General features: G+C 41.0%; 1 protein-coding gene across 8 annotated transcripts in view; it reads left to right on the top strand.

Annotated features, from left to right (window-relative positions):
* Positions 1-26,927, top strand: part of TASP1 (taspase 1) — a 251,016-nt gene that overhangs the window by 81,673 nt on the left and 142,416 nt on the right. For 7 of the 8 annotated variants that reach the window (XR_009689987.1, XM_061125955.1, XM_061125961.1 and 4 more), the window contains 2 exons: positions 20,767-20,889; positions 23,664-23,783. Coding sequence is in view for 7 of the 8 variants with exons in the window: in XM_061125955.1 (XP_060981938.1) it covers positions 20,767-20,889; positions 23,664-23,783 (243 nt within the window). In the remaining variant the exon portion in view is untranslated. The remainder of the gene's footprint in view (positions 1-20,766; positions 20,890-23,663; positions 23,784-26,927) is intronic. The other variant, XM_061125956.1, reaches the window with a different exon arrangement.

Below are 26,927 nucleotides of genomic sequence, written 5' to 3'. Positions count from 1 at the left end.
CTCGTAGTGAGAGATATGTTTTACCAAGTTCTTTCAAGCTGCTATGTGGAGGACAGGGGGAGGCCAGAATTGAAGTGCGGAGACTAGTTACACAGTTTTTACAGTTGGGAGATGATGGCAGCTTGGACCATGGATGATGGAGATGGAGAAGGAGAGAAGTGACTACATCCAGGATATATTCTAAGGGTTCCTACAAAGGGCAGCAATTACCGGTGTCTGAAAGGTTGGTGAGATAGAGAGCGGAGTTGTAGGTTTTAGTTTTAGTCATTGGGTGTTGACATTTATTAAGGTGAGGGGAGTTAGAGAAAGTGTGATTTCATGGTGATAGAGGTGGGAAGTGGAGGAAAAGAACTTGCTTGGTCCATATTCCCTTAACAGACTCAGATTAACCAATACTTTTTATTTTCACCACAAAACATATTATTGGATGCCAAAGTGCCCTAAGCCCCCGAAGCTAATAGACCCCTTGTAGTCTGTACTGTTCCTCTGCCCTTTTCAGCTGAATTTTGTGCCACCAGGAGTCTCATTATGCTCTTGTTTTCTACTGCTGTAATTACATAGTTCTTCACGTCTCCTGTAAACTGATGAATATTGAGCTTAAAAAGAGAGTTGTCTGCTTGAGAATTGAAAGGGTTGTTTGTTTGAAAACTAACTTGAAAAAGCAGAGTGGGTCTGTAAAAATAGAATTATTTTTGCCATAGAATTAAGTTGGGGCAAGTCAGTTATAAAAGATTGAGAAAAATCATAAAAATCTAGACGCTTTCTGTATTCAGAGTGTGTTGTTAATGTCTTTATATTCTTGTTCTATTTTAGATAAAATTTGAAATCATAGGACAATCCAGTGTGTTATAGAAAGATGATATGGAACATTTATATGTGGGCTTACATTCAGAGAAAAGGCTTTGGTCTTATATAAAAAGATTGGCTAGTGAATGAATGAATTGGTTTTATGTTTTAATTAAGAAAAGGCATATTTACAATATGTGTCCTTTTTTATGATTCTCTACTTCACCCAGAGGATAATCAATTTTTGAAAAATTTAAACGACCACTCATCAACCTAGTTAAGAGGATTTCCAATGAAAAGCTTGATGTGGCAGCAGGAGACATTGACTGTGGAGTTGGTTATGTGCATCTAAAGCTTAGGGGTAGGTCAGGAGGGCGTTTCTCATTTGGAAATTATTGGCATCAAAAGGAATGTAAATCCATGTGGCCAGATGAGCTGACTGAGGAGTGAGTGAAATTAGAGGTCTGAAAACTGGCCCCCAGGCCAGGCCCACATGTCTATGTTGGGAGGAGGAGAAACCAATGAATGAAAAAGATGGAGCAGCCAGCAGGGTAGAGGGGCCCCCAAGAGAGTGGCTAGGAAGCAGACAGCAACTCAGAGCCAGTTGTCACCGGGTCAGAAGCTGCTGAGAAAACAGGAGATGGGCGGAACCGGGCCACTGAACTCAGGACCTGGTGACTGCGGACCCGGGTGAGGACGGTCTCCCTGACGCAGAGGATTATAGACCTGCTGCGGTGGCTCCATCAGGAGGACCCGGGTGAGGACGGTCTCCCTGACGCGGAGGATTGTAGACCTGCTGCGGAGGCTCCATGGGGGAGGACCCGGGTGAGGACGGTCTCCCTGACGCGGAGGATTGTAGACCTGCTGCGGAGGCTCCATGGGGGAGGACCCTGGTGAGGACGGTCTCCCTGACGCAGAGGACCATAGACCTGCTGCGGAGGCTCCATTGGGGAAGACCCGGGTGAGGACGGTCTCCCTGACGCGGAGGACTGTAGACCTGTTGCGGAGGCTCCATTGGGGAGGACCCAGGTGAGGACGGTCTCCCTGACGCGGAGGACCGTAGACCTGCTGCGGAGGCTCCATGGGGGAGGACCCGGGTGAGGACGGTCTCCCTGACGCGGAGGACCGTAGACCTGCTGCGGAGGCTCCATGGGGGAGGACCCGGGTGAGGACGGTCTCCCTGACGCGGAGGACTGTAGACCTGTTGCGGAGGCTCCATTGGGGAGGACCCGGGTGAGGACGGTCTCCCTGACGCAGAGGACTGTAGACCTGCTGCGGAGGCTCCATCGGAAGGACCCGGGTGAGGACGGTCTCCCTGACGCAGAGGATTGTAGACCTGAAGCAGCGGCTCCATGGGGGAGGACCCTGGTGAGGACGGTCTCCCTGACGCAGAGGACTGTAGACCTGCAGCAGCGGCTCCATGGGGGAGGACCCGGGTGAGGACGGTCTCCCTGACGCAGAGGATTGAAGACCTGCTGTGGAAGCTCCATGGGGGAAGACCCGGGTGAGGACGGTCTCCCTGACGCGGAGGACCGTAGACCTGCTGCGGAGGCTCCATGGGGGAGGACCCGGGTGAGGACGATCTCCCTGACGCAGAGGATTGTAGACCTGCTGCGGAGGCTCCATGGGGGAGGACCCGGGTGAGGACGGTCTCCCTGACGCAGAGGACTGTAGACCTGCTGCGGAGGCTCCATGGGGGAGGACCCGGGTGAGGACGATCTCCCTGACGCAGAGGACTGTAGACCTGCTGCGGAGGCTCCATGGGGGAGGACCCGGGTGAGGACGGTCTCCCTGACGCAGAGGACCGTAGACCTGCTGTGGAGGCTCCATGGGGGAGGACCCGGGTGAGGACGATCTCCCTGACGCAGAGGATTGTAGACCTGCTGCGGAGGCTCCATGGGGGAGGACCCGGGTGAGGACGGTCTCCTTGACGCGGAGGACTGTAGACCTGCAGCAGCGGCTCCATGGGGGAGGACCCGGGTGAGGACGGTCTCCCTGACGCGGAGGATTGAAGACCTGCTGTGGAAGCTCCATGGGGGAAGACCCGGGTGAGGACGGTCTCCCTGACGCGGAGGCCCGTAGACCTGCTGCAGAGGCGCCATCAGGAGGACGTGGTCAAGATAATGCTTTAAAGAAGTTTTGCTGTGGGGTTGGAAGCGGGGTCAAGACACCTTACTGGTTTCAGTGACCTTCTGTGAATTCAGTTGAGTAATTTCACCTATGAAGTCTCAGTTTGCTTATTTTTAAAATAGAAAATAGTGATATTCTCCTTTGTGGCTGTTAGAAGAGACAGAAGTGTTAAGAGATGATCACGTGCTTGGTGACTGTCACTGACAGAGGCCGCATCATCTTTGCCTTTGCCATTGTTTGCCTTCGTCTCTAATATCGCTCAGCCTGAAAAGAAAGAAAACTGCTCTGCCAGGTGGAGTCTTGCAGTGGAGAAGGAGAGGGCGGTAAGGGATGCTGGCCGTGGTAGGTACAGAGCTGGAGTTCAGGCATGCTTCAAATGGCGTAGTTTAGACACCTGAAATGACAGGAGAATGTTTTTAGTATTCAGAATGTTTGAACTTTAATGTGTAAAAAGCACTGGGTTTTGACATTGATGTACAAAAATGATTCTGACTGAGTTTCTGTCTTTAGGGAAGGGTGCTGGCCACAGCTTTTGTCTTACAGATGTTTGCTACATAACCTTGGCAGAGGTGATAAAAATGCTCCCAGAAAGAACAGGCTACCAGATAAGGAGCCAGTGGAGCAGAAAATTACAATTTTTGAGAGGAAGTACAGCAACTTTTTAGAGATGTTGTGACGGGCAAGGGCAGATAGCTGTTTTCTGAATCAACCTGTGTTTAGTTTATTACTCCCTGTCCTGTGTGTATAGTTTCCACATAGTTTTGGTTAGCCAGCATTGACTAAGGCCCAGTACTACTGTGTGTTGTGGCTACATAAAAGAAGCTGTGAGTTGGGTATACAAACATAATGAAAAGAATAGAGTTTTTGGTAACTTTCCTAATGTTCACTTTCTTGGTTATTCAGTGTTGGAGGACATAAATAGTGTCTTGAAAGGAGTATACAGTAGAGTAAATATTTTTAAGCCTGATAATAAAGGAAATAAATTTGGAGATTTTTGTTGCATTGATATTTCTCTTTTTTCTTAAAAAGGTAACCGACTGTCCAGACCTTGTCACAGTACTAATTTTGTTGTTGTTGTTCAGTCAGTCGTGTCCGATTCTTTGTGACCCCATGGACAGTACTAATAGAAATCAGAGTTAAAGCAAGAAGAAGATTTCATCAGCTTGCTACCTCAATCAGAATATTTTTATTTTCCTTAGTCTCTGACCATCTACACTTACATTTGACTTAGTTTAAAATAAGAATGGTTAATCAACGGGATGCTTTTAACTGCAAAAAACAGAAAACCTGACGGTGACTTAGAAAATGCATATTTGTCCCCCTGCTCCCTGGCATATAAAAAAATTGGAAGTGGGTGGGTTGCAAACTTTTGTGAGCTCAGGCTTCTAGTGATGCTGGAGCCAGCATATCTGGGATTTCTCTTGGGCCTTTTCTCTCACGCCTTTTGCCTTATAGGTAGAATATGGTTTCTATAATTTGAGGTGTCACGTCTGCATTGAAGGTGAGAAAGTGAGACCATGGAGGGTGGGGAAGGGGAGACTAGTGCCAGATGTGTCTCTCACCTTTCTATCTGGGATGTGAAGGTTTTCCAGGCTCTCTCTCAATGGAGTCCTCTTTAGTTATTTATTTTGGTCACATGGCTATTCCCAGCTGCAAAAGAGCCTAGAAAATTGAGTGGATTTTCCTAATTACTATCTCTCAACTCATGACTTGTCTTCCCAACAGAATAGTTCTTTCCTTGTTAAGGAAGGGGAGGAGAGTGGTTACTAGGTAGGTGGTTTATAGTGCATAGTGTGAATGGGGAACTTATTTTTGTCATCTTTCTCCCCACAATTAATATGTCCCTTGTTGCTGCAAACCAATACCGGCATAAGCAGCTAATCCACCCATAAATCAAATAAAACCCATTTCTCTTTCAGAATACATGGGTTTAAGATATTAAAAAATCAGGAATAAATTCTGAGTAATTGTCCATTCTTAATAGTTGGTTTCTCTGTTTCATCCATGTTTTTTTTGTGTGTGACTTAGCAGGGAAAACATGCTGGAGAAGGAAAAGGTTATTATTTACCTGTAGTTCTGTGTAATATAAAGGTAGCAGTTGTTTGCTCTCTGTTCCACTCCCTTCTATGGGTAGACCCAGCTGTTCTGGATTTTCTTTTACCTCCTCCTTTCCCTTGCAGTGTATACAGGCAGTCCACACTTTGCATGGTAGGGCTGGACCATGAAAATGACCATGCAAACCGAAATCGTGCAAAGGGATCTTAATGGCAAAAGTTACACTTATTCCATGACCTTTAAACATTTTTGTTAAAACATTAAAAATTCTTTTATTGTTGGTTATAAATGCATAGAGAAACAAGCAAAAAATTAAAATGAATATTTATTTAGTACAGTAATTTAAAACATCAGAATTAGTGTTTTGTTTTTTCTGTATAAAAAATCCCTCATCAAGAGTAGTTTGAACAGTGCTTGCCTTCCTGTCATATAACTTACAGGGTGGAGTGAGTATCTGATTATGTCATGGTGAATTGTTAAACTCCCTTTGAATTTTGGATCTGCTTTCACCATTTTATCTTTTGCTGTTTCCATGTTATAGTGATCTCTCAGTTCCTTTAATGTCAAATTTTTTGCAAGTGTAACTTCCTCTGTGACATCTTCATCCTTTTTGTCACAACTACATTCCTTATTTATATTGACCGATTTGTCTTCACTGAATTCCTCTGACTGTAGATCTAAAGTCTCTTGAATGGTGACAGTGCCAAAAATTCCCACAGTCAACTATTTCTTCTGTAACTTCCATTTAATTTTTATTGGAATTTCACTTCCAGCATTATCACTGCTTCTTTGCTTCACTTTCATCTTAGTTGCATAGTGTCCTTTTTAGATTGTCAATTTAAAAAAATGGCATGTGGTTTCATCACTGGGAGACAAGGAGGCAGCACAGCTACACACTTGGGTGTCTATCAGTGACAGACTTTGAATAAAATGACATGATTGGTTACTGATAATGATGGACGTCCATCATTATGATGGACATAGTGATCTTTGAACTGAAGAGCCAGTAGTGAAGTTTATACTGTATGCAATTACTCACAGTTACTGTACCATGTAATTGAAATTTGAATCATGTTGTTGAATGACTGATATTATTTAGCTGAGCTGTGGTAGCACATTTGTCTGTGTTGAAACCAGAACTGTTGGTCCCGTGGGGTTTCCTTCAGTCTGAGTTCTGCTGCTCAGGTACTCATGGAGTAGTTTAGTGTGCTCCTCTGTCCTTTGTGACTTCCACATACTGGCGTCTGCATTCTCCCCTGGCCATGTTGCCTTGGACTCATTGTTGTTAGAATGTGTATCCATGATTCTTGTGGTGTATGTGATGAAGTGATGATATGTTTTAAGTTTATTTTTTGTTTTGATACAAAAAGTAAAAGGTAGTTGTGTTAGCATCAATCTTAGCATTTTTGAAAAAGGAAACTTTCTTTTGGAATGAAGTGCTTAACTCATCGGCCAATAGCAGCTCTTAGCTGGAGCTACGGGACTGACTGAATTGTTACATAAGGGAAAGACGTGTTACCAAGAGGAGAGATCCATAGGTTTGGAAGACAAATAGATTCAATGCACAGGATAGTCTAGATTTCATAAATATCAGTTTCAAACAGCTAGCCCTGGATGTTACTAGAAGGGGTTCTTTCATTCTTAGAGTATTAAGAGAGGTTGGGGGTATTGTTTGATCTCAACATTTTTGATGTTTCAAGCCTTTTTTCTCCTTCATTTTTCACAAGCATATTGTTGAAATAGTTTCCATGTCTTTTCCTTTAATAACAGATTTTACAGTTGAATGTACATGGAATTCTTTGCCTCCTCCCTTCACTTTTACAAATAATTTTTCAATTAATTTCATAGATTTTTAGGTAAAGCAGTACTTGTATAGGGTGGGAAAAAGAAAGAAAACCAGGCCTTTCCCATTATGTGAGTATCTTTCATTCTTCAGTTTCTAATGAATGAGTTTAGAAAGGCTTGAATGCTTTTGTACAATGTTGTGTGTTCAAAACCACTCTAAAGAGATGCTACAACTTTTAATTTTGTGTTCTTTAGCCACCACATAGGGACATCAAATTGGCCACATGTTTCGGAAAGGAAATGTTGGGCCTTGCTTTGTGCGCTTCATATAAATATATTCTATTCTTTTGAAGTATATTGTGGGTAACATTTCTCCCTTTTATCCACCATCTTGAAATTATTATGTAAACGCTTAACTGTATCATACTAAATCACTGTATTTTTTGGGTGAGAGGTAGGTTAAGATCAAAGAAAATAAGTGCATGAAAAACAACATATTTTCTTCAGATTGTTCTATTTGTACTTGTGTACATGTCTGTGTATTATGTGTGCAGGGAAGGAGTAATTAGTCTTTTACAGATATTTGCTTGATCTGGAGTCCTATGGTGTCTCTCAAGAAGGCAGTTAATGCATAGATACGTGAGTAAACAGAAGCAAGAAACTCCTTTGCCTTCTCTTACATAAAGAAGTAAAATATAGACTTCATGTATTTAATTTTTTCTATAAACCTATAAATTCATCCTGTGGAGTGATTATCTTCCATTTGAAATTATTTCTTTGAATTGTAAGTAACATTTTAAAATTTATATTTTCCTGTCCTAAGATTATCTTGATTACTGGTTAAGCCTGTAGGACTTACATGTAAATCAGAAAGTAGGTCAGTCACTTAATTCCTTGTGTTACTAGATTACTCCCACCTCATGCATTGATGTAGGTTATATAGTCTGATGAGCAGTATTCCTTTGCAATGTAAATTGATGGACGTTCTTTAAATGTTTATGGTTTATAGCAGTTTATGCCAATTCATCAATTATCCACATCCAGAACTTTCAACCCTTGATAGCTGGGCAATATTTCAGAAAAAGTTTCTAAGTTCTCGTATAAAGATTCAATACCTAGTAGGTTGGATTTCTTCCCAAGTCTTCCTTAAACCCTCATGAAACTATGCCTTAAATTTATACTGAGTTTTAAAATTATAAGTGAGATTAGTGAGGCAAGAAATCAGTGTTAACGGACCTTAACTGCTGTTTTTATTTTGTAAGGGAATGTGGTTTTCCAGGAGGCTTATTATAGGTTGACATCAGATGTTGTTAGACTTGTAAATCCTCCCTCTATTTTAGTATTCATCAGCTCTGTAGAGCCTTTTTAAGTTTTGATGTTTAACCAGAATCATAGGAGGGGAAAATGAAGGTATTCCTTCATCATTGGGATAATCTTTGCTGACCTTGTTATGTAATGTACAAATTGTCCTATTATTGCTTTCCTAAATGGAAATTCCTCCAGTGAATGGGATTTCATAGACGTCTTCCTATCTGGGAGTTGGTTCAGACCATGATGTTAACAGCATCAGGTTCTAAGTCAGAATTTTTAAATATGTCCTCATACTGTATCCCCATGTGCTAATGACCTGAGTTGACCTGTCACAGATGTAGTGGTGTTAACATGTGTGTAGCTAATACACACATGTAGTAAGGCCAGCAGAATAAACCAGCACATGAAGAGACAAATGTGTATACACTGGCGCGCACAAACACGTAGATCAATAACAGGGTGCTTTAAGATCAGAAGATAAGACCCACTGCTTAATCAAGATGAAGGAAAGCTGAAGTTCGAGTCCTGACTGGCCCACATCTTCTGTCATCAGCCTAGAACCTTCTTGACTTAAGAAGTCGCAGGCCAGAAACTATTCAAGACCCGAGGCTGGGGTTCCTCGAGGAGTGGGGGGAGTGGTGCCGGCTGAGGTGGGTACAGAAGACCGGGGGATCTGGTCGTCTGACGTGGGCCGGTCCAGAGGCCCGGGGCACACGTGGAGCCGCTCTGGACATCAGATTCCTCAGTCATACAGGCAGCACGCGGTCCCAGGAGACTGCTGTCTTTCTCTGTGACACTTCTCTAATATAGTCTCACTGGTAAAACAGAGCTTCTCCAAACCTCTTGATCCTCTCATTGAGAGCTTCTTTATTCTAGTGTGTGTGCTCAACCTGGCTGTTATCTTCATCCGTGTAGTGTTTGTTTTCGTTTTCTTTCGGCTGTACTGCATAGCATGTGAGCGCTTAGTTCCCTGACCAGGGATCGAACCCTCGCCACCTGCATTGGAAGCGTGCAGTCTTAACCACTGGACCACCAGGGACATCCCCATCTGGGTAGTTTTAAATCTACTGGTAGGAGGTTCTTAGGCTGTACTCTCAATTTACTAAATGAAAATCTGCAGGGATGTGTAAGGTGTTGGGGCAGAATTTGAGAGTCATTGGTTTTTCTACCTAGTATGTCACAGTGGGCCTAGAAAAGCACCTGCTCAGTAATCATTTCTTCCGTGAACATAGAATGTTTTAGAGGAGTTGGTAGTTACATGACTGCATTCAGTTAAGTTTGTGTCCATTCCTACTTATTTAGCTCTCTTTCAGGAAGTCTAGAGTTCTTTTCTCCTTTCACCTTATTCCAGAATTTGTTTCCAGGTCATTGTCAATTTTTCAACAGGCACCAGACACAGTGCCCGTGAAACTGTGTTTGAGTGAATGAATCCAAATTTTTATTTCCATCCCACTTTCATGCCCTGACGTTTCCAGTTGCTTATTACATACCTCATGTCTAGCTTAGCTCAGCAAGTCTAGAGTCAAGGTTCATCACCTTCTCCTGCATGACTGCGGTAGCATCCCAGTCCTCTGCTGCTGCCCCTTCCAGTCAGTTCTAAAAACAGCATTCACGGAATCACTTAAAAGTGCAATTTTGTTTTGTCATGACCCTGTTTAAACTCTTCAGTCACTTCCAGCTGCACTTAGAAATAAAGTGCAGCCCCTTAACAGATCCCACAGGGCTTGATAGGAGCAGGTGCCTGTCTTTCTTTCCAGTCTTTTGTTCTTTTACTCTCAGGAGGTCACACTGTCAAGATGCTGCGGGAGTCAGGGCCTTTGTCCTGTGACTCCAGATCCCAGAAATTTTGCCTTTCCCCTCCCACCTGTCACTCAGGCGGTCAGGCAGCTCCAGCTGCCTCTCTCTGAGGGCGCTTGTTTGATGTCTCTCTTCCACTACAGTGCAGGTTCCAGGAGGACAGGGACTCTGTCTGTTTTGGTTACCATGGTGTCTCAGTTTGGCACATGATGTTTGTTGTTCAGTCGCTGAGTTGTGTCCGACTCTTTGCCACCCCGTGGACTGCAGCGCACCAGGCTTCCCTGTCCTTCACTATTTCTTGGAGCTTGCTCAAACTCATGTCCACTGAGTTGGTGATGCCATCCAACCATCTCATTCTCTGTCACCCCCTTCACCTCCTGCCCTTAATATTTCCCAGCATCAGGGTCTTTTCCAGTGAGTCAGTTCTTTGCATCAGGTGGCCAAAGTATTGGAGCTTCAGCTTCAGCATCAGTCCTTCCAATACATATTCAGGGTTGATTTCCTTTAGGATTGATTGGTTTGGTCTCCTTTCTGTCCAAGGAACTGTCAAGAGTCTTCTCCAGCACTGCAGTTCAAAAGCATCAATTCTTCAGCACTCAGCCTTCTTAAAGGATGGTCCAACTCTCACATCTGTATGCATGTCTACTGGAAAAATCAGTTTTGACCATATGAACCTGTGTTGGCAAAATGTTGTCTTTGCTTTTTAATATGCTCTCTAGATTTCTCATAGCTTTCCTTCCAAGGAGCAAGCATCTTTTAACTTCATATTATATAATATATATAATAAGTGCTCATTAAATAGTTGATAGTAAATATAGGTATTATTTTTTGTTTTGTTTTATTTTGGTTGCTTCTTTTTGACATGCCTACCACTCAAATCTATACCATTTTTTCCTTGATGACTGGATGGTTGCAGTATCTTTCTAACTGGCCTCCCTGCTTCTAGACTTTCCCCATTTCTCTTTAATTCTGTGTATTACCCCAATATACATTTCCTTAAAAATACCTGCATTGGTCTTGTCCTTCTCTTGGGAGAAACTTTAATAGAATCTTTGCTATCTGTAGATTAAAACCCAGTGTCTTTAGCTTGACTTTATAAACCCTCTTCAAACTTGTACCCAACCTACTTTTCCATTATTTCTCTCCTGGAATAATCTTTTCTTTTTTTTTTTTTCCCTACTACAAATTACATCTCTGCATTTGACTTTTTTATGAATTTCCTGAAAGTTCTCATTTGTAAGTTTTGCTCATGTCTCTCTTTGTGGAATAAATGATAATTAATAATGGAATACCTGCCACTTTGCCTACTGAAATTGTAATCCAAGCCCTTCTTTAAGGACCAGCTCAAATGCTACCCAGATTAAAACAAATTCCTTTCTTCTATTTAGTACATGTAATGGGCACTCAATAAGTGCTTGTTGAATTATCTTCTGCCTTTGCCATTTTGAGATTGATGTGTGTGGTTATTTTATCTTATTCGTGTAGGCATGTAGAGGGATGAACATTTGTTTTTAATTCCTATCACAGTGCCTTGAAAAATACCTTTACTCAATTAGCATTGCTAATTTAAACATCTACAATCAATGATTCTACTAGGAGGGGGGATCGGGATGGGGAATACGTGTAAATCTATGGCTGATTCATATCAATGTATGACAAAACCCACTGAAAAAATAAATAAATAAATAAAGGAGAAAAAAAAAGAAAAATAAATTTTGAGAGAGCAATGCATCTGTTATTTTCTTCAATTGTAAGTCTTATAAGTTTGAATCTTCTTTCTAATGCTTCAAGCATACTGTTAGTCCAAAACTATACCTCACTTTTAACAGTAAGCTTGTATTTGGGGATGTAATTAAAGAAAAGTTAGGTTGTTTGGAAATAGTACTAATAATATTCATTAAGTGAAGGAAATGATTGTAGGGAACCAGTATCTCAGAAGCAACCAACCACTCCAGAGTTGAGTCAGGAAGTGTCCACAAGGGGGCGTGCCCATCTAGCCATCTAGAGAAATGTGGCTAATTCCCACTTCTGTTATGCAGGTGAAAATGCCTGTTTTCATGTAAATCCATGGCTGATTCATGTCAATGTATGGCAAAATCCACTACAATATTGTAAAGTAATTAGCCTCCAACTAATAAAAATAAATGGAAAAAAAAAAGAAAACGCCTGTTTTACAAATGTACTCTTAGAACATGTCTTCATGCACTACCCCCACCCTTCCCCCCCGCCCCAACCCCGGCCAGGAAAAAGAATGAACCTTCCCCACCACAAAAATTCCTACCCATTTTCTAGCACTCGTTTATTTTGGTTGTGTGATTTTCGAAGGAGTGATAGGGGATGGAATGGAAATGGGGATTGCCTTGCAAGCTAAGACAGTCTATGAAGCTGTGGTTGTGCGCCCCCCCCCCCGCCCCCCCCCCCCCCCACACACACATTGAGAACATTTTCATTTTACAAGCATTGCCAACTCTTCTGTGGTCATTTTATGTTTTTTGCTCAAGGGATAGCAGTGCTTCATTTTCACAGCTTTACCGATTTGTATCATCTGAAACTTTGAGGAACTCACCAGTAAGTGACCTTGAGGGGTGCACAGGCTTTGAGTGGCATTTGCGCCAGAGATCATGGCCTCTTGGGATCTTTAGCTTTTCTTTGCAGTACCTGTTTTACCTTGACTTCATCATTATCACCAGCAAACATTTATTACTATTTATACACAGGCTTTCAAGCAGGTTTTACCATTTTAGGTGATCCAGAGGAATTAAGCAAAAAAGGAAACTCGTATCACACTCATTTGGTATGTGCCAGAAGAACGGAACCATCTGGGAGTGGTGCAGGGACTCGTGGGATGGAGAAAGTCACTCTAAGCACATGATAGGCTTTATTAAGAGCTAGACTTTGAGCTGGGCCTTCCCTGGTGGCTCAGACGGTAGAGAATCTGCCTGCAATGTGGGAGACCCGGGTTCAATCCCTGGGCTGGGAAGACCCCCTGGAGAAAGGACTGGCTACCCATTCCAGTATTCTTGCCTGGGAAATACCATGGACAGAGGAGCCTGGCGGGCTATAGTCCACGGGGTCGCAAAGAGCTGGATATGACTGAGTGACTAATACTTTAGTCTTTGGGTCTAAGGTCTTGGCTAAAGAGTAGGACTTACATAACTGTAGAGAGAAAGAGAAAGTCCTAAGTTTGGAAGAAGCCTGTGAGTGGATAAGCTGATTGCACTACAGAATTTCTGCAGGACAGTGATTTCAAACCCAGATGCTCACGGGGGCTGGGCAGGTAGTGTGAACGTGGGAGACCATCTAGAGAGGTGGCGTGCATGGCAGTACATGATGCAGTTTATGGTATGAGAAAACCAAACTACAATGCGCCAACTTCTGACCAACTTTTCTGGTCAAACCAAACTCTGGTTTTGGCAGTCTGTAATCCCCTATGGGGGCACGGCAGTTGAAAGGATTCAAATGTTCACAGAATTTGGCAAAGTGAAATAGGCCATAGAGGAAATAAGTCCAAAGCCAGAGTCCCCCCTGAACGTCTATTTGCCCTGACTGTACTTGGAAGCGGATGAGGAGAGTATTTTGAAATATGTGTGAGTGGGGCCTGTCCTGCGGCTATTTACATTAAACATAGGCTTTGAAGTGTTGGGAGTCTCTGAAAACACCATTGGAGTTAATTTGAATGGCTTCAGAATTTCTGAGATTTAGTACTATCATAATTAGTTTAGATTGTATTTTACATCCTAAACTATACTTAGCTCCTTCTTATTCTTTGTAATTCTTTGGTTTATCTCTAATTTCTAATAAGATTTTAATCTATTGGGGAACAAAAAGAAAATAAGTATATGGGCATTTTTGCCTCCCTTTTGCTTTTTAATATGATGATCTTTAGTTGTTATGTATTTATAATTTTAAATAACAATGTCTATTTTTGTGAGTATACTCATAATTATATGGTCAAATGAATGCTGCTCTACTTAAAAAAAAATCTCATATCACATGAAGTAACATTACTTAGTTACTAAAGTCAGTGTCAAATATTGTTCTAAAGTCTGAAGAGGGCAGAATTTAAATCCAGGTTAAATGACCCATCCCGATTGTCATGGTGTTTCATTGGCAGGAATAGACTCCAGATTGTCCAAGTTACCTTTGAGTCCTTTATCTGTTATTCCCCACTGCTTTAAGACTCAGTTCAAAGGCCAGTGGAGCTCTGGTATTTAAAAGAAAAAGTGTAATTTTATCCAGAGAAGGTACATGTAAGCTCTGAAATGAAAGAAAGACCAGAGGTCCAGACCACGGCCAGGTGTTCCTAGAAAGAGCCAAATTGGACAACTAAATTGAAAAAGGTTGCCTGCTCTTATTAAAGAGACTTTGTTGCTGTCTATTTAATTAGCAAAGTCTTAGCTCATTTATTTATGTGTTTTTTAATCTGCCCAGGTAATGACATTCATAGCCTATTAGTGTGTGTGCTGGTAGCATGTTGCACCATCTCTGTAGTTGAAGTCCTTTCATATATGTGCCTCTCGGAGGTGAAACTGCCAAATCCTCTCGATTTCCTCCTTCTCCCTGAGCTTGTTTCCCAGACAGCAACGATTGAGTTTAAGACAGTGAAGGATGACCAGCTCTCCAGTAGAAAAAGTAAAAGCTAAAATAGTTAGAGATAAAGTATTATATGAATACTAATTATTTAGAGCTTATAGGAGAGCAATCTGGAATTAAAGAAACCGAACTGGTTAGTCAAACATGAGGAGTGTGATCTGGTGCCAGATGGTTGATCTAGGGGATGGGAAGGCGGTAAAGAAGTGTTACTGGAAGAAAATATCGAATGGTGGGGTGTGTGGCCAGTATAAAGACATATCATCTCTTTGTGGATAAAGTGAGAGGCTTAGTGTTTCATGGGAAAAGCCTTAGAAGTTTGTTTTGAACCGTGGACCAAAGGGCATGCACAGCCTCCTGAAATAAAGATCACTTCCACATTGTGAGAAATGAGTCTGGGCTTCAGTTTGGTTATTATGGGACCGGAGAAAGATTTCTCAGCAGTTGTTTAAGAATATGCTCTTGGGACAGAACTCATTTAGGAGTGATGTGCAGAAGCATTATATTTAGGGAAGATTGAAATACGAAATAATCAGAGAAATACGAAAAGTTAGAGGAAAACTTCTTTGGAGAGGTTGAGCCTGGCTCATGCATAAAAACTGAGCAGAAGGCAGTTTCAAGAGGACAGAAAGTTTGAGTTATCGATGAGGTGCAGTTAGAAAGCGTCATGACACTTGGTTTGTTGCTGCCTACAGGTGGATGAGGGCAAGACAAGCCGGAGGAGCCCAGAAGCAGCCCGTGTATAAACAGGCTTCCAGAGAGGGGGGAGCTGCTGGGTTTACGTTGTGCTCTTAGGGCCAGGGCTCCTGTGTGTTTCGGAGGCGATTCAGGAGACCTCTTCTGGACTTTCCCAGACCTTGGGACTTGGAGAAGGGCAGTATTTCTCTGTGGGGCAGGGATAGGGGATGCAGAGTGAGTCAGGAACTCCACCTCTACCATGACATCTGATAGTGTCTTCTGTTACTGCCAAGAGCCAAGCTTCCCCCCTCCCCCCACCCCGGAGGAGAAGGCGGGAGGGTTGGGCCCTGCCCCGCTTTAGTGCCTGGAGAAAATCATTGCCTGTTCAATTTCATTCATTCAGTTTGTCCATTCAACAAGTTGTTCAGTCACAGAACTGATTTTGCCCTTCTTTCTTCTGTCTATTTATTTTGTTGCCTTTTTGGATCTTTTCGTTTAGTATTCATTCCTCTTTCATTGATTTTTCATCTTCTGTTTTTTCTCCTTGTGTTTATCTTGTTCCCTTTATAACTTGTTTAGTTGGACACTTAGCTTACTATTTTATTTCTTTTTTAATATCAATACTTTGGGTATTAATTTCCCTCTCAGTGCCACTTTGATTTCATCTGTCACAAGTTTTAAAATGCAGTGTTTTATATGTCTATTTCTTTTTGACCATGTAGCTTGTGAGAGATCTTAGTTCCCTGACCAGGGATTGAACCTGGGCTCTTGGCAGTGAAAGTGCAGAGTCCTAACCCCTGGACTTCCAGGGAATTCTCTGAAATGTAATATTTTTTTTTATTATCACTGGTTATTTAGTATTTTTGTTTCTATTTAGATTTCGTATTTGATCCGTAAGTTATTTAGCAGTGCTTTTTTCTTTTTTAAAAAATTTTATTTACCTTTATTGATTCCTAACTTGTTTTGTAGTCAGAGAGTGTTTTCTGTTTGATATTGTTTCTTGAAATTTGTTTATGGGTTTAATGTGTGGTCAGTTTTTTTAAATACTTACTAGTGTTTGAAAACAATGCTTTCACTCTAATTGGAACAAAATTCTGTGAATGCCTAAAGTTAAGCCTTTTAATGTGCTATTCAGACCTTTTCTTTTTAAAAATTTTATCTATTTTTTTATGGCTGTGCCGTGTCTTCGCGATTGCATGTGGGCTTTCTCTAGTTGCCGCGAGCAGGGGCTCTTCTGCCTTGTGCTGCATGGGCTCCTCATTGCCACGGTTCCTGTTGTTGCAGAGCCTGGGCTCTAGAGCGCGAGGTCAGGAGTTGTGGCTTGCTGTCGCTAGAGCGGGGTCTCAGTAGTGTCAGACTGACTTAGTTCTGTGGCATGTGGAGTCTTCCTGGACCAGGTACTGAACCTGTGCATTGGCCAGTGGGTTCCTATCCACTGTACCATCAGGGCAGTCCCTAGATCTTTTATTTCTTACTGAATTTTTGTTTGTTTGTTTTTAGTCATTTTCCTTATTCGTGGTTAAGAAAAATGTGTTAAAATATCTCATTATGGAATATCATGGGTTTCTCCGTGTTGCTCTGTTTCTGCTTTATGTACATTTGGGGCTATTTTTAATTTTAGGTACATACAGATTTAGAATTATTATCTGGCCCTGGCTTATCTAAATTTTCAGTATTTACCACGTGGACATCCTTTAGCCTTGTTAATTTTTTGCCTTAAAACAGATTCTGATGTTAATGTAGTTACACTGTTTGGTTTGGTCCCTCCTGGGTGTGTCTCTTCTTCTCCCTTGTCCTTTTGCTGTCAGCTTTTTCATATCCTTATTTTTCAGGTGTGTCTGTGATAACGTATAGCCAGATTTGAAAACCCCATCTTGATCTTCTAATAATACACTTCTTTTGTGTGTGATAATTTTTCATACTGTGTGGCTGTGCTGGTCTTCACTGCTACTTGAGCTTTTCTCTAGCTGTAGAGAGCGGGGCCACTCTTGAGTCATGGCGCGCAGGCTTCTCATTGCAGTTACTTCTCTTGCTGTGGGCTTCGGTGGTTGCAGCTCCCAGGCTCTAAAATGCAGGCTCAATAGTTGTGGCACATGGACTTAGCTGCTCCTTGGAAGGTAAGATCTTCCCAGACCAGGAATTGAACCCATGTCTCCTGCATTGACAGGCAGATTCTTTACCACTGAGCCACCAAGGAAGCCCAATAATACACTATTATTATTTTTGAAGACAATATTAATTTTGATTTACATGCATGTTTGCCATTGTATTTGCTTGCCCATTCCTCGTTTCATTCCTGAGTGTCCTTTTCCTTGTTGGATTATTGTCTTAGTCCTTTCAGACTGCTGTAACAAAATACAAGAGACCGGATGGCTTACGAACAACAGGAATGTTTTTATCATAGTTCTGGAGGCTGGGAAGTCCAACATGAAGGCATCGGCAGATTTGGTGTCTGATGAGGACCTCCCTCCTAGATGGCCATTCTTTTGCTGTAACCTTACATGCCAGAAGGGACAGGGAAACTTCTTGTGCTTCTTCTACAATGGCGTATCTCTTTCATGCGGGCTCTGCCTTCATGACCTGATCATTTTTTGATGCCCTACCTCCAAACACCATCACTGTGGGGGTCAGGATTGCAATAGGTGAAATTTTGGAAGGGCGCACTTAGAGCACAGCAGTTATTTTCCTTTTTCTTAAAGTATATTATTCATTTGTTTATTTGTTCATCCATTCAACAAATATTTTTTGAGTACTTAAGAGGTGTCAAGTCCTTTTCTGGTGCTTTGCTTATGCTAGTGAGTAAAACATACAAAGATTGCTGCCTTTGTGGAGCTGCTAGTCTTTTGGAGGAGTTTGGCAGTTTAAATATTATGAAAATAAATTGTGTATCTTAGAAGATTCAGGTTATGGAAAAAAGATAAAGTAGAGCTAAGAAAAGAACATCAGGTATGCTCATGAGTATGGAGTATTAGAAGGAGGTCAGTCTTCAGTAGTAACTACAGTGACCCTTTAGGACTTCATTAAGTGCAGGGCTTTTGGTGGTAAACACATTTTATTTATTTATAAATGTATTTGTTTTATTTTTGTTCCTAAAAGGTAATTTTGTTAGGTACCCACTTCTAGGTTTATAGTTATTTTTCTCTGAAAATATACCACTGCCTTCTGGCTCCCATTGGACTGCTGGAAATTCTGCTGTCACTCTACTGTAGTGAGCTTTCCTTTCTGTCTGGCTCCTTGCCTTTTTCTCTGGATTTCTGGAGACCTAGATTCTTATTTTTCATCTGTTGTGGGGAAATTTGAGCCATTTTTTCTTTAAATATTTTCACTTCTCTATTCTTTCCAGCTGGGAGTACATTAGATTTTCATTCATTTTGCCATCTCTTCTGAATTTTCCATCACCACCCCCCTTTTACAATTGCAATCAGATGTGTATTAAATGTTAGATAAATATACATGTGTTATGCTATTAGGAAAAAATTGAAAGATTTGATCATGATCTGGCATTTCAAATCCTGTGTTGTATACTCAAAAATAGATACATCAGCTGTTGACTTGATTAAGGTGAAACAGTGAAACACACATAATCTTAAGTGTATAATTTGATGAATTTTGATATGTGTATACATCCATGTGACAAGATCTGACATTGCTACTGTGCTAGAAGGTTTCTTTATGTCCCTTCAGAGTCCATACCTCCCTCCCAAGACAACTATTTTTCTGATTCTTTTTCACCATAGTTTTACCTGTTCTAAATAAGACTTCAGATAAATGGGAGCATATTTTATATACTGTGTTGTGGCCAGCATCTTTTACTCAACATACATCTAAAAAATTATCCAGATTGTTGCACATATCACTAGTTCTTTTTTATTCCTGTACAGTCTTCCACTGTTGCCTGTGTCACATCTTGCGTACCCATTCCCCTCTTGATAGGCATTTGGATTATATCTAGGTTTCGACTATTGCAGTTTGACTAAGGTGTTATAAACGTTTTTGACAAGTCTTTTGTCATATATATTTTGCTTTCTCTTGTGGTAAATAGGCTTCCCTCATAGCTCAGTTGGTAAAGAATCTGCCTGCAATGCAGGAGACCTGGGTTTGGTCCCTGGGTCGGGAAGCTCCCCTGGAGAAGGAAACAGCGGCCCACTCCAGTATTCTTGCCTGGGAAATCCCAAGGACAGAGGAGCCTGGCAGGCTACGGCTCATGGGGGTCACAAAGAGTCAGGCGTGACTGACAGTTTCAGGTTTTCAGTTTGGGGTGAATACTTAGGGGTATAGCTGAGTCATAGCTAGGTGTGTATATTTAATTTAGAGTTAAATTTTTTTGAGTTAGAATTTTAAAATTGTGATTAATATTTATTCCAGAAACATAAGAAGCCAAATTAGATATGTTCATGATTATATTTTTAAACTGATTTTAAGTCATTGAGATGTAGTCTGTGTTTGATCAAATGAATGCAATTTAATAATCTATGGTTAATATAATTTTAAGGAACTTGTCAGAATTATCATCTTTCTTAAATTCCTCAATTTTGATTTCAACTCCAGTATATCTTAGGTTGCTATTCTTAACCAGTCATTTATTATGAGTTCAAATTAAATACTATTAATTAAACAACATATGAATAAGAATAAAAATGTGTTAAAGCTTTGTAAAGCGTCCATTGTGGCTTCCCAGATGGCTCAGTAGTAATGAACTCACCTGCTGCCAATGCTGGAGATGTGGGTTTGATCCCTGAGTCAGGAAGACCCCCTGGAGAAGGAAATGGCAACCCACTCCAGTATTCCTGCCTGGGAAAGCCCGTGGACAGAAGAGCCTGGCGGGCTACAGTCCACGGGCTCGCAGAGTCGGACACGACTCAGCGACTGATCAGCAGCGACAGCAAAGCTCCCACTGCAGCTCAGTGGCGTCATGATCCAAGTCACGAGCGTGCCCATCACTCACACATGCTCATTCGGCATGTGCGCTGAGGCCCCCAAATGGTTCCACTTTGGAGAAGGCAGACCCATGGTACATTATTTGTAAGGTTATTAGAAAACAAAACAAAACGCTGAGATTAAAACCACTGCATTTTCCACCTTTAATGTTGCAGCCCCAGAGCACTGTATAGGGGTTCTGCCAGTTGGAAAACATTGTCCTTTGCTACTTTTGAGAGACTGGAATTTTTAGGTAATCCTCTGGAACTTTGTTATGATATGAATTTATAATTAAAGATGTAATTCAGATATATTAAAGCCCCTTAAAAGCATTGTTAACACACTTATTTTTGTTTTGAACTGAAAATGTTTCTGTTTACTTTTGGTGAATGATTTAGGGAATTAATAGCAAAGAATTTTACAAAATAAACTTTTTTCTCTGTTGTAGATACGCTTGGCACTAGTATGTGTAGTGCTGCAAAGATTTTAATGTACATTTATTAAGCAAAGAATAAAGGATTATTTAAAAATAGACATCTTGACTGTAGCTTTCCAGAAACATCATTTGTAGTATTGGACATCAGAAGGGGGATTTTCTGAAGAGAGAAGAGAAAAGTCATTGGGTATTCTTATATCCAAATCTTCCTTGGTTTCAGCCAAGCCAGACACATGAAAGCAGATAATTATGGCTGAGCTCTCCTTCGTTTATACACACAGCTGATACACGCTCAGCCCACAGAGGCCCCGCCATTGGAGGGACCGGTTTCAGGAGCCGGATGCGGAGCCTGGCCCAGGTTTCCTGTGCCCAGATCTGTCATCGCATCTTTAGGACTCTTGAAGGTGGGAAAGATTTATGCTGCAGTTACTGGGCTGTCATGGAAGGTGTTAAGTCAGCTGTGTTTCTCAAGTGGAGGCTTAGGCCGATTATAATGCTACTCACCAGCCTAACAAGGGTGCGTTGGGAAGACTTGGTATCTTAAAAAAAAAAGTATTTCTGTCTTTATTATTATATTAGGATGATCTCACCATACATCAGGTTCAGGATGCACTTTTACACTCGAGATATTATTCTTGTATTTTATCTATTTGATACTTGAGTAATTCTGTACAGAAGAAACCCTGGAGGAGGAAATGGCCACCCACTCCAGTATTCATGGGATTCTGTTCGAGAATCCCATGGACAGAGGAGCTTGGTAGGCTGTGGTCCATAGGGTCACACAGAGTCGGACATGACTGAAGTGGCTTAGCACACATGCACACATGCATATACAGAAGAAAGACCATGTTAATGAGATAAGTAACTGATAGATGGTGTCTCTTGGCAGGTTTCAGAGTTAAAGTTCAGGTTAGAGCCTTAATTTTCATGTGGAAAGTAGCTACATTTTGTTCTAAGGAATTTATTAGTTTATATGTGTTACTTTATTTAATTCTTACAATAACTTTGTAATAGCCAACTCCAATTTGGAGCGAGAAAAATGAAAACTTTTGACATGAAGTTCAATAGAGATTACTAGATCATTGGTTACTTGTAGAAAGTTTTATTTGTCTTTTCCATAACACATGGAATCTCTATGTCAACTTTATACACATGTGTTTATTCTGACAAGAACTATAATTTATGCCATTGCTTTTTAATAACAATTTTATCAAAAAAATTAATGCAACTAGCATATTTCAGTCAAGGACAGTAAGTCTGTGTGTATGTATGTGGTGCATATACTTCTAGGTATTTATGGAGTGTAAGAGTATAATAGTAGCTCTACATAATAGCAGTCATTGTATGTTTTTTAAACTTTCTAAGATTTCTTTTCTGTACAAACGAGCTCTGTGAAATTATTATAGCCAAAATACCACTGTTTGTCTTTCATTCAATTTACCTGCACTTCATAAAAATGCTTAAATATTACTTCATCATCTTTCAGTTTGCATTTCAGTATGTGAAATCTATAAACTAATTCTTAAATATTTTTATGAAGTATTTCTGATTTTTGCAGGTGTTGCAAGCCATTAGGAATATTTAGCTTAATTTGGAACAGAATTCTCTATCTTTTGCTTGATTTTTCATTTTTGAAAAACAGGTTATAGTAAATCCATCTATGTATAATCCTTCCATGTCTTTGTACAGTAAGGTTCAAAGGGATAAAAGTTAGTTATGATATCCTGATTGAAATGCTGAGAATTGTTTTTACAGATAATGCATATCATTGTGTGTATGTTGTGTGTCCCCTCAGTAAAATTCTGTTTTATAGAATGTTTGAGTAGGATCAACAGTCACAGTTAATAAAAAAGAACTAATAAAGAATAGCCTTTCCTGACTTTGTTGTTGCTGTTTTTGAGGAAGGTTATTCTACAGTGCCTTTTTATTTGTATGAGAGCAGTCTGTTTCTAAAAGAACCAGTAGGATTGATTAGATCATGTTTTAAAATACTTTGTAGTATGTTCATGGTGATATGCTGCCAACTGGTAGTTGAACAAGACCAAGCTTAAATCTTTTATGCCAACATAGTGTTGTTCTTAAGTGGTTTAAGTTTCTCCTTGAGCGGACTTGTGCCTATAAAATTATTTGCCTTAGAATGAGTAGAGCAGACATTTGGCTGATCATGACCTATGGGATGGTATCAGACCTTGTTTCTCAAAGTAGAGTCCACGGACCAGAAGTCTCTTTGAACATGGGGTTGTCCCTGACTCTCTTACAGACTTGGGGGTGTGGGTGAGGATGGGGTTCTCAGGTTCTGGGGCACCAGTGCCCGAGTTTGAAAATATATACCACCATGACCACAGTGAACTTAAAGACCTACAATAGCCCTCCTTTAATATACTAAAAAGGTAATTTTTCATGAAATTTTGTTCCTGCTCCCTTTACTTCTGATTTTTATCCAGCAGGGTAAAGTTTGTCTGCCTTGCACAGGTGACTCAGAAATCTTCGAGGCAAGAGACGGCTGCTCGTGGTCAATATGTGTGAAATGCCTTAAGCATGTGAGGCCTGGAACAAGACCCAGAAACACAAAGATGGCTTCCGGGAATGTGCACTTTTCTGCCATACGAGTGGCAACCATATTATTAACATAGCAGGGAAGGGAGTTTGCCATCAAGTGTCTCACAAGGAGGAAATTTTAAAGAAAACTCTAGCATGATCTAGTTCAAGACTGAATGACATTCTCTTTATTTATTGTGGTGAATATATTACTTTTGGAAAATTTTACATAATATTAAAAAAATATAAATAAGGACATTTATTAGTTCACTTATACCATAGATCCTTTCCTCTACAGATTCTCAGTCGTAAACTGAATTCTTGAGATTAAGGCGATACAGTGATATACTACAATTTTTACTGTTGTTTTCTGCCTCCCTTTGAAAGGCACGTTAGGCTTCTTATTAGAGAAAAGCAACCGGACACCCTTGGCTCAGGATCTTTCACTGGAAAATAAGTTTTGACTTGAACCAGGTTTAAGTGTCAACTTGATAATAGATAATTTCGGGAGATTGCCGAATGTTCCAGCTAAGGATGATATCGGATTTTGCTGTGTCGTGACTGTCCTTGAAGTGCTGTGTGGTCGTATCCTTGTTGTGCACCATGCTTAGTGAGTGCCCTGGCCCGTTTTGCTCCACAGGAGAACGACTCAGGTGCTTTGGACACAGTGGGCGCTGTGGTTGTGGACCACGAAGGGAATGTGGCTGCTGCCGTCTCTAGTGGAGGCTTGGCCTTGAAACATCCGGGGAGAGTTGGGCAGGTAAGGAACGCTGAGGTTTCTCAACTAGCCTCACAAGTTGAACGTAGAATTTTCCAGCTCACAAGTTTTTGAACCAGTAGAAACATTTTTTGTTTTTTCTTTAGTAAAAACAAATGGTATTGTTCTTAACACTTACATGGTATGAATCATCAACTGCCTGTTCAGGATATTTTCTAAAATGAAAACCTACCTCAGAATACTGGGGTTCTTACTGATCATTCTCTGTAGAAGCAAGCACCTGACTGTATGACTTGCTTTTCAGGTGGGAAAATGGTTTCAGAGTTGCATTTTGTATTTCCTCTATTCAAGGAACAGTAGCATTTTGACCTGAATCCTATCTCTGATTAAGCATTTCAGCTGTTTTATAGACTAACTGGTATTTCAAGTCACCAACACATGATACTACTCAAGAAATCGAGATATGAGGGAAGCCGAATTTATGTGCAACTGGCTTTTTGCGAACTCACATGTACATCTTCTTCACCCCCAACTCCCCATCTCCAGCCTTTAGTACTAAATTGAGAATGAAATTTAATAATACATTTGATCTAATAATCTTTCTGAGTATATTACCAATTTGGCACATTGCTTACTGGCTTAACAAATATTTGTTGAGTGAACAAACGAATTGGATGCCCTCACAGAGTCTGTTGGCTTCCCAAGTGGCACTAGTGGTAAAGAACCCGCCTGCCAATGCAGGAGATGCAAGAGATGCAGGTTTGATCCCTGGGTCAGGAAGGTCTCCTGGAGGAGGAAATGGCAACCCACTCCTGTATGCTTGCCTGGAGAATACCATGGACAGAGGACCCTGGCAGGCTACAGACCATGGAGTTGCAAAGTGTGGAACACGACGGAGTACGCCCACAGCACAGTCTGTTAAAGTGTAACAGTCGCCTGGGGAGTGTGTAAGCTCAGCACTTGGATCTCACGCTGCCTCTGGAGCACTGCTTGGCACACTCGTGTGCTTTCTGTCTTGTGTTTGAAGAAGAGTCCACGTCACAGTTGCTTTGGACACGGTGGGTCACGAGTGCTCGGAGCAGTGGTCTGATTCATGGAGGACGTCTTTGCGAAGCCCCTAGTGATGTTCTGTGACCTGCTCTTTATGGTGGACAAACACTCATCGTGCTGTGGTGGGAAGGGGAAGGGAGGAATAATTAATTTTGTGCTACTCTTTGCCTGCCATGCAAGGGGATTTATGGGACATGATTACTCAACATGTGTAAATGCTTTGAACTCAGTATAAAAAGTCTTTGTCTGGTCATGGTATTTTTCCACATAATAAAGTCTTGTGTGTTTGTCAAGTTTGGAATAGGAAAACCAAGCTTGGCATATCAGATCTGGATGCCTTGGTGGAGAAAGAGAGAGAAAAGCCAGCAGAGCTGCCTTCATCTCATTGCCATTCCCATGACTTTTTCACTGGTTTTTGTTTGTTTGGGTTAGCAAAATAGCAACAAGAGAACCAAGGATAGTTCTGGACTACGTTAGCAGGACATTACACCCAGCAATCTTGAAGCTGTTCTGCCACACTGCACATGGGTTATCTTGGAAAAAGAAATACTGTAAAGCTTACATGTACACATTTGAAAACTGCTAAGAGAGTAAATCTTAGAAGTTCTCATCACAAGAAAAACCATTCTGTGGCTGTGTATGGTGACAGATGTTAATGGATGTTAACTGATCATTTTGCATTCTATGCAAATATTGAATTATTAGTCTGTATATCTGAAACTAATAAAATGTGTGTCAGTTGTACCTCCGTTTAAAAAAAAACTTACATATTAATTTGCCCCACTTGACTGGTTTATGAATGTACAGTTTGTGAGGGCTGAAGAATCGGGAAAATGGTGTGAAGGAGAGGGTAAAGTTGCTTACAAGGAAGGCAGTTGTTTAATCGGGTTATATGGCACAGATGGAGGAGAGGCGACAAGCCTGGAGACATGGAAGCATCATACGAGAGGTAAAGGGCTGTCCTTTTCGACAAGCAGAATAGAATGAAACAAAATACATAAGCAACCTGTCTTTGAGAAGCAAAGACTCAGTTTTTTAAAAATGTGCTAAAACTAGGTATTCCTATATATATTTTAAATGCACAAAAAACTATTAAATTTTAGCATATTACACATTTTACCCTGCTCTAGATATAACAGTTCAGATGCTAAAGTGGCAATTTGAAAGAAAACTTTATTTGCTTCCTTAGCTTATAATAATTAGAATTTACAAATGCGATACAAAAAAGGAATTATTATGTTCTACTGTCCTCCAAACCCTACCTGACCCACATGAAAACAGGCGGTTGAGTTTAGGGGTTGAGTGTGGATTTGGGATTTGGGTAAACCTTTATTCTAACCTCACTTCCCCACTTACCAGTCCCCTCACATGGACAGGTTACTCAACGCCTGAAGTTCTATTTTCCACAGTTGTACAATGGGGATAAATAGCTACCTCACAAAGTTCTAGAAGATTAAATGACGTCATGCGTTTCAGTTGCTTACCACAGTCTCTTCTAATAATGTGGCAGTTGCTATTTATTATTTGCTGGCGATGTGAAGCAAGTGTATTAATTCCCATGATCCTACAACACTGTGAAGTGCCTGTTACTATACCCTTATTTTATAAAAAAGGAAACAAAGACCCAGAGAAGAGTAAATGATAATTACACTATCACCACTTGCATGACCTACTTTTACTCCATGATAATAGCTTTGATAGCATTTTACTACTAAAAAGAAGGAACCTTTTTGTTTTTAAAGGTCTGCTTAAGTTTGTTGTGTTTTATCTAACAGAGTGGATAGGAAAGGGACAGTCTCTGATTCTTTTCTCTTACCTGTCACTGTCTCAGCCCAGCCTGTTTCAGAAAATGAAGAAGGAAGACAACTTAGGTCATGAAATTGAGGAGAGGTAGCATAAAGGAAATTTGGTTAGAAAGGAGAGCCAAGAGTAAGAATAAACTTTCTTTTCATGACCTCCACTGGGCTTCCAAGGAGTGTCCTTGCGGTCTTATTTACTATTTTTTGGGTGCAGAACTCCAGGTCAAGATAATTGTGAGAAATGGAAAGGGCAGTGGGCCAATATCCAGGGTTTTCAGTGAAGGAAGGTTGGGCCCTTTCACTGAGGCTACATGTTCTCTGAGGCTCTGGCTGACCC

The sequence above is a fragment of the Dama dama genome, chromosome 23 (assembly GCF_033118175.1).
Source record: "Dama dama isolate Ldn47 chromosome 23, ASM3311817v1, whole genome shotgun sequence".
Lineage (NCBI taxonomy): Eukaryota > Metazoa > Chordata > Mammalia > Artiodactyla > Cervidae > Dama > Dama dama.
This window is presented reverse-complemented; position numbering and strand designations above follow the sequence as displayed.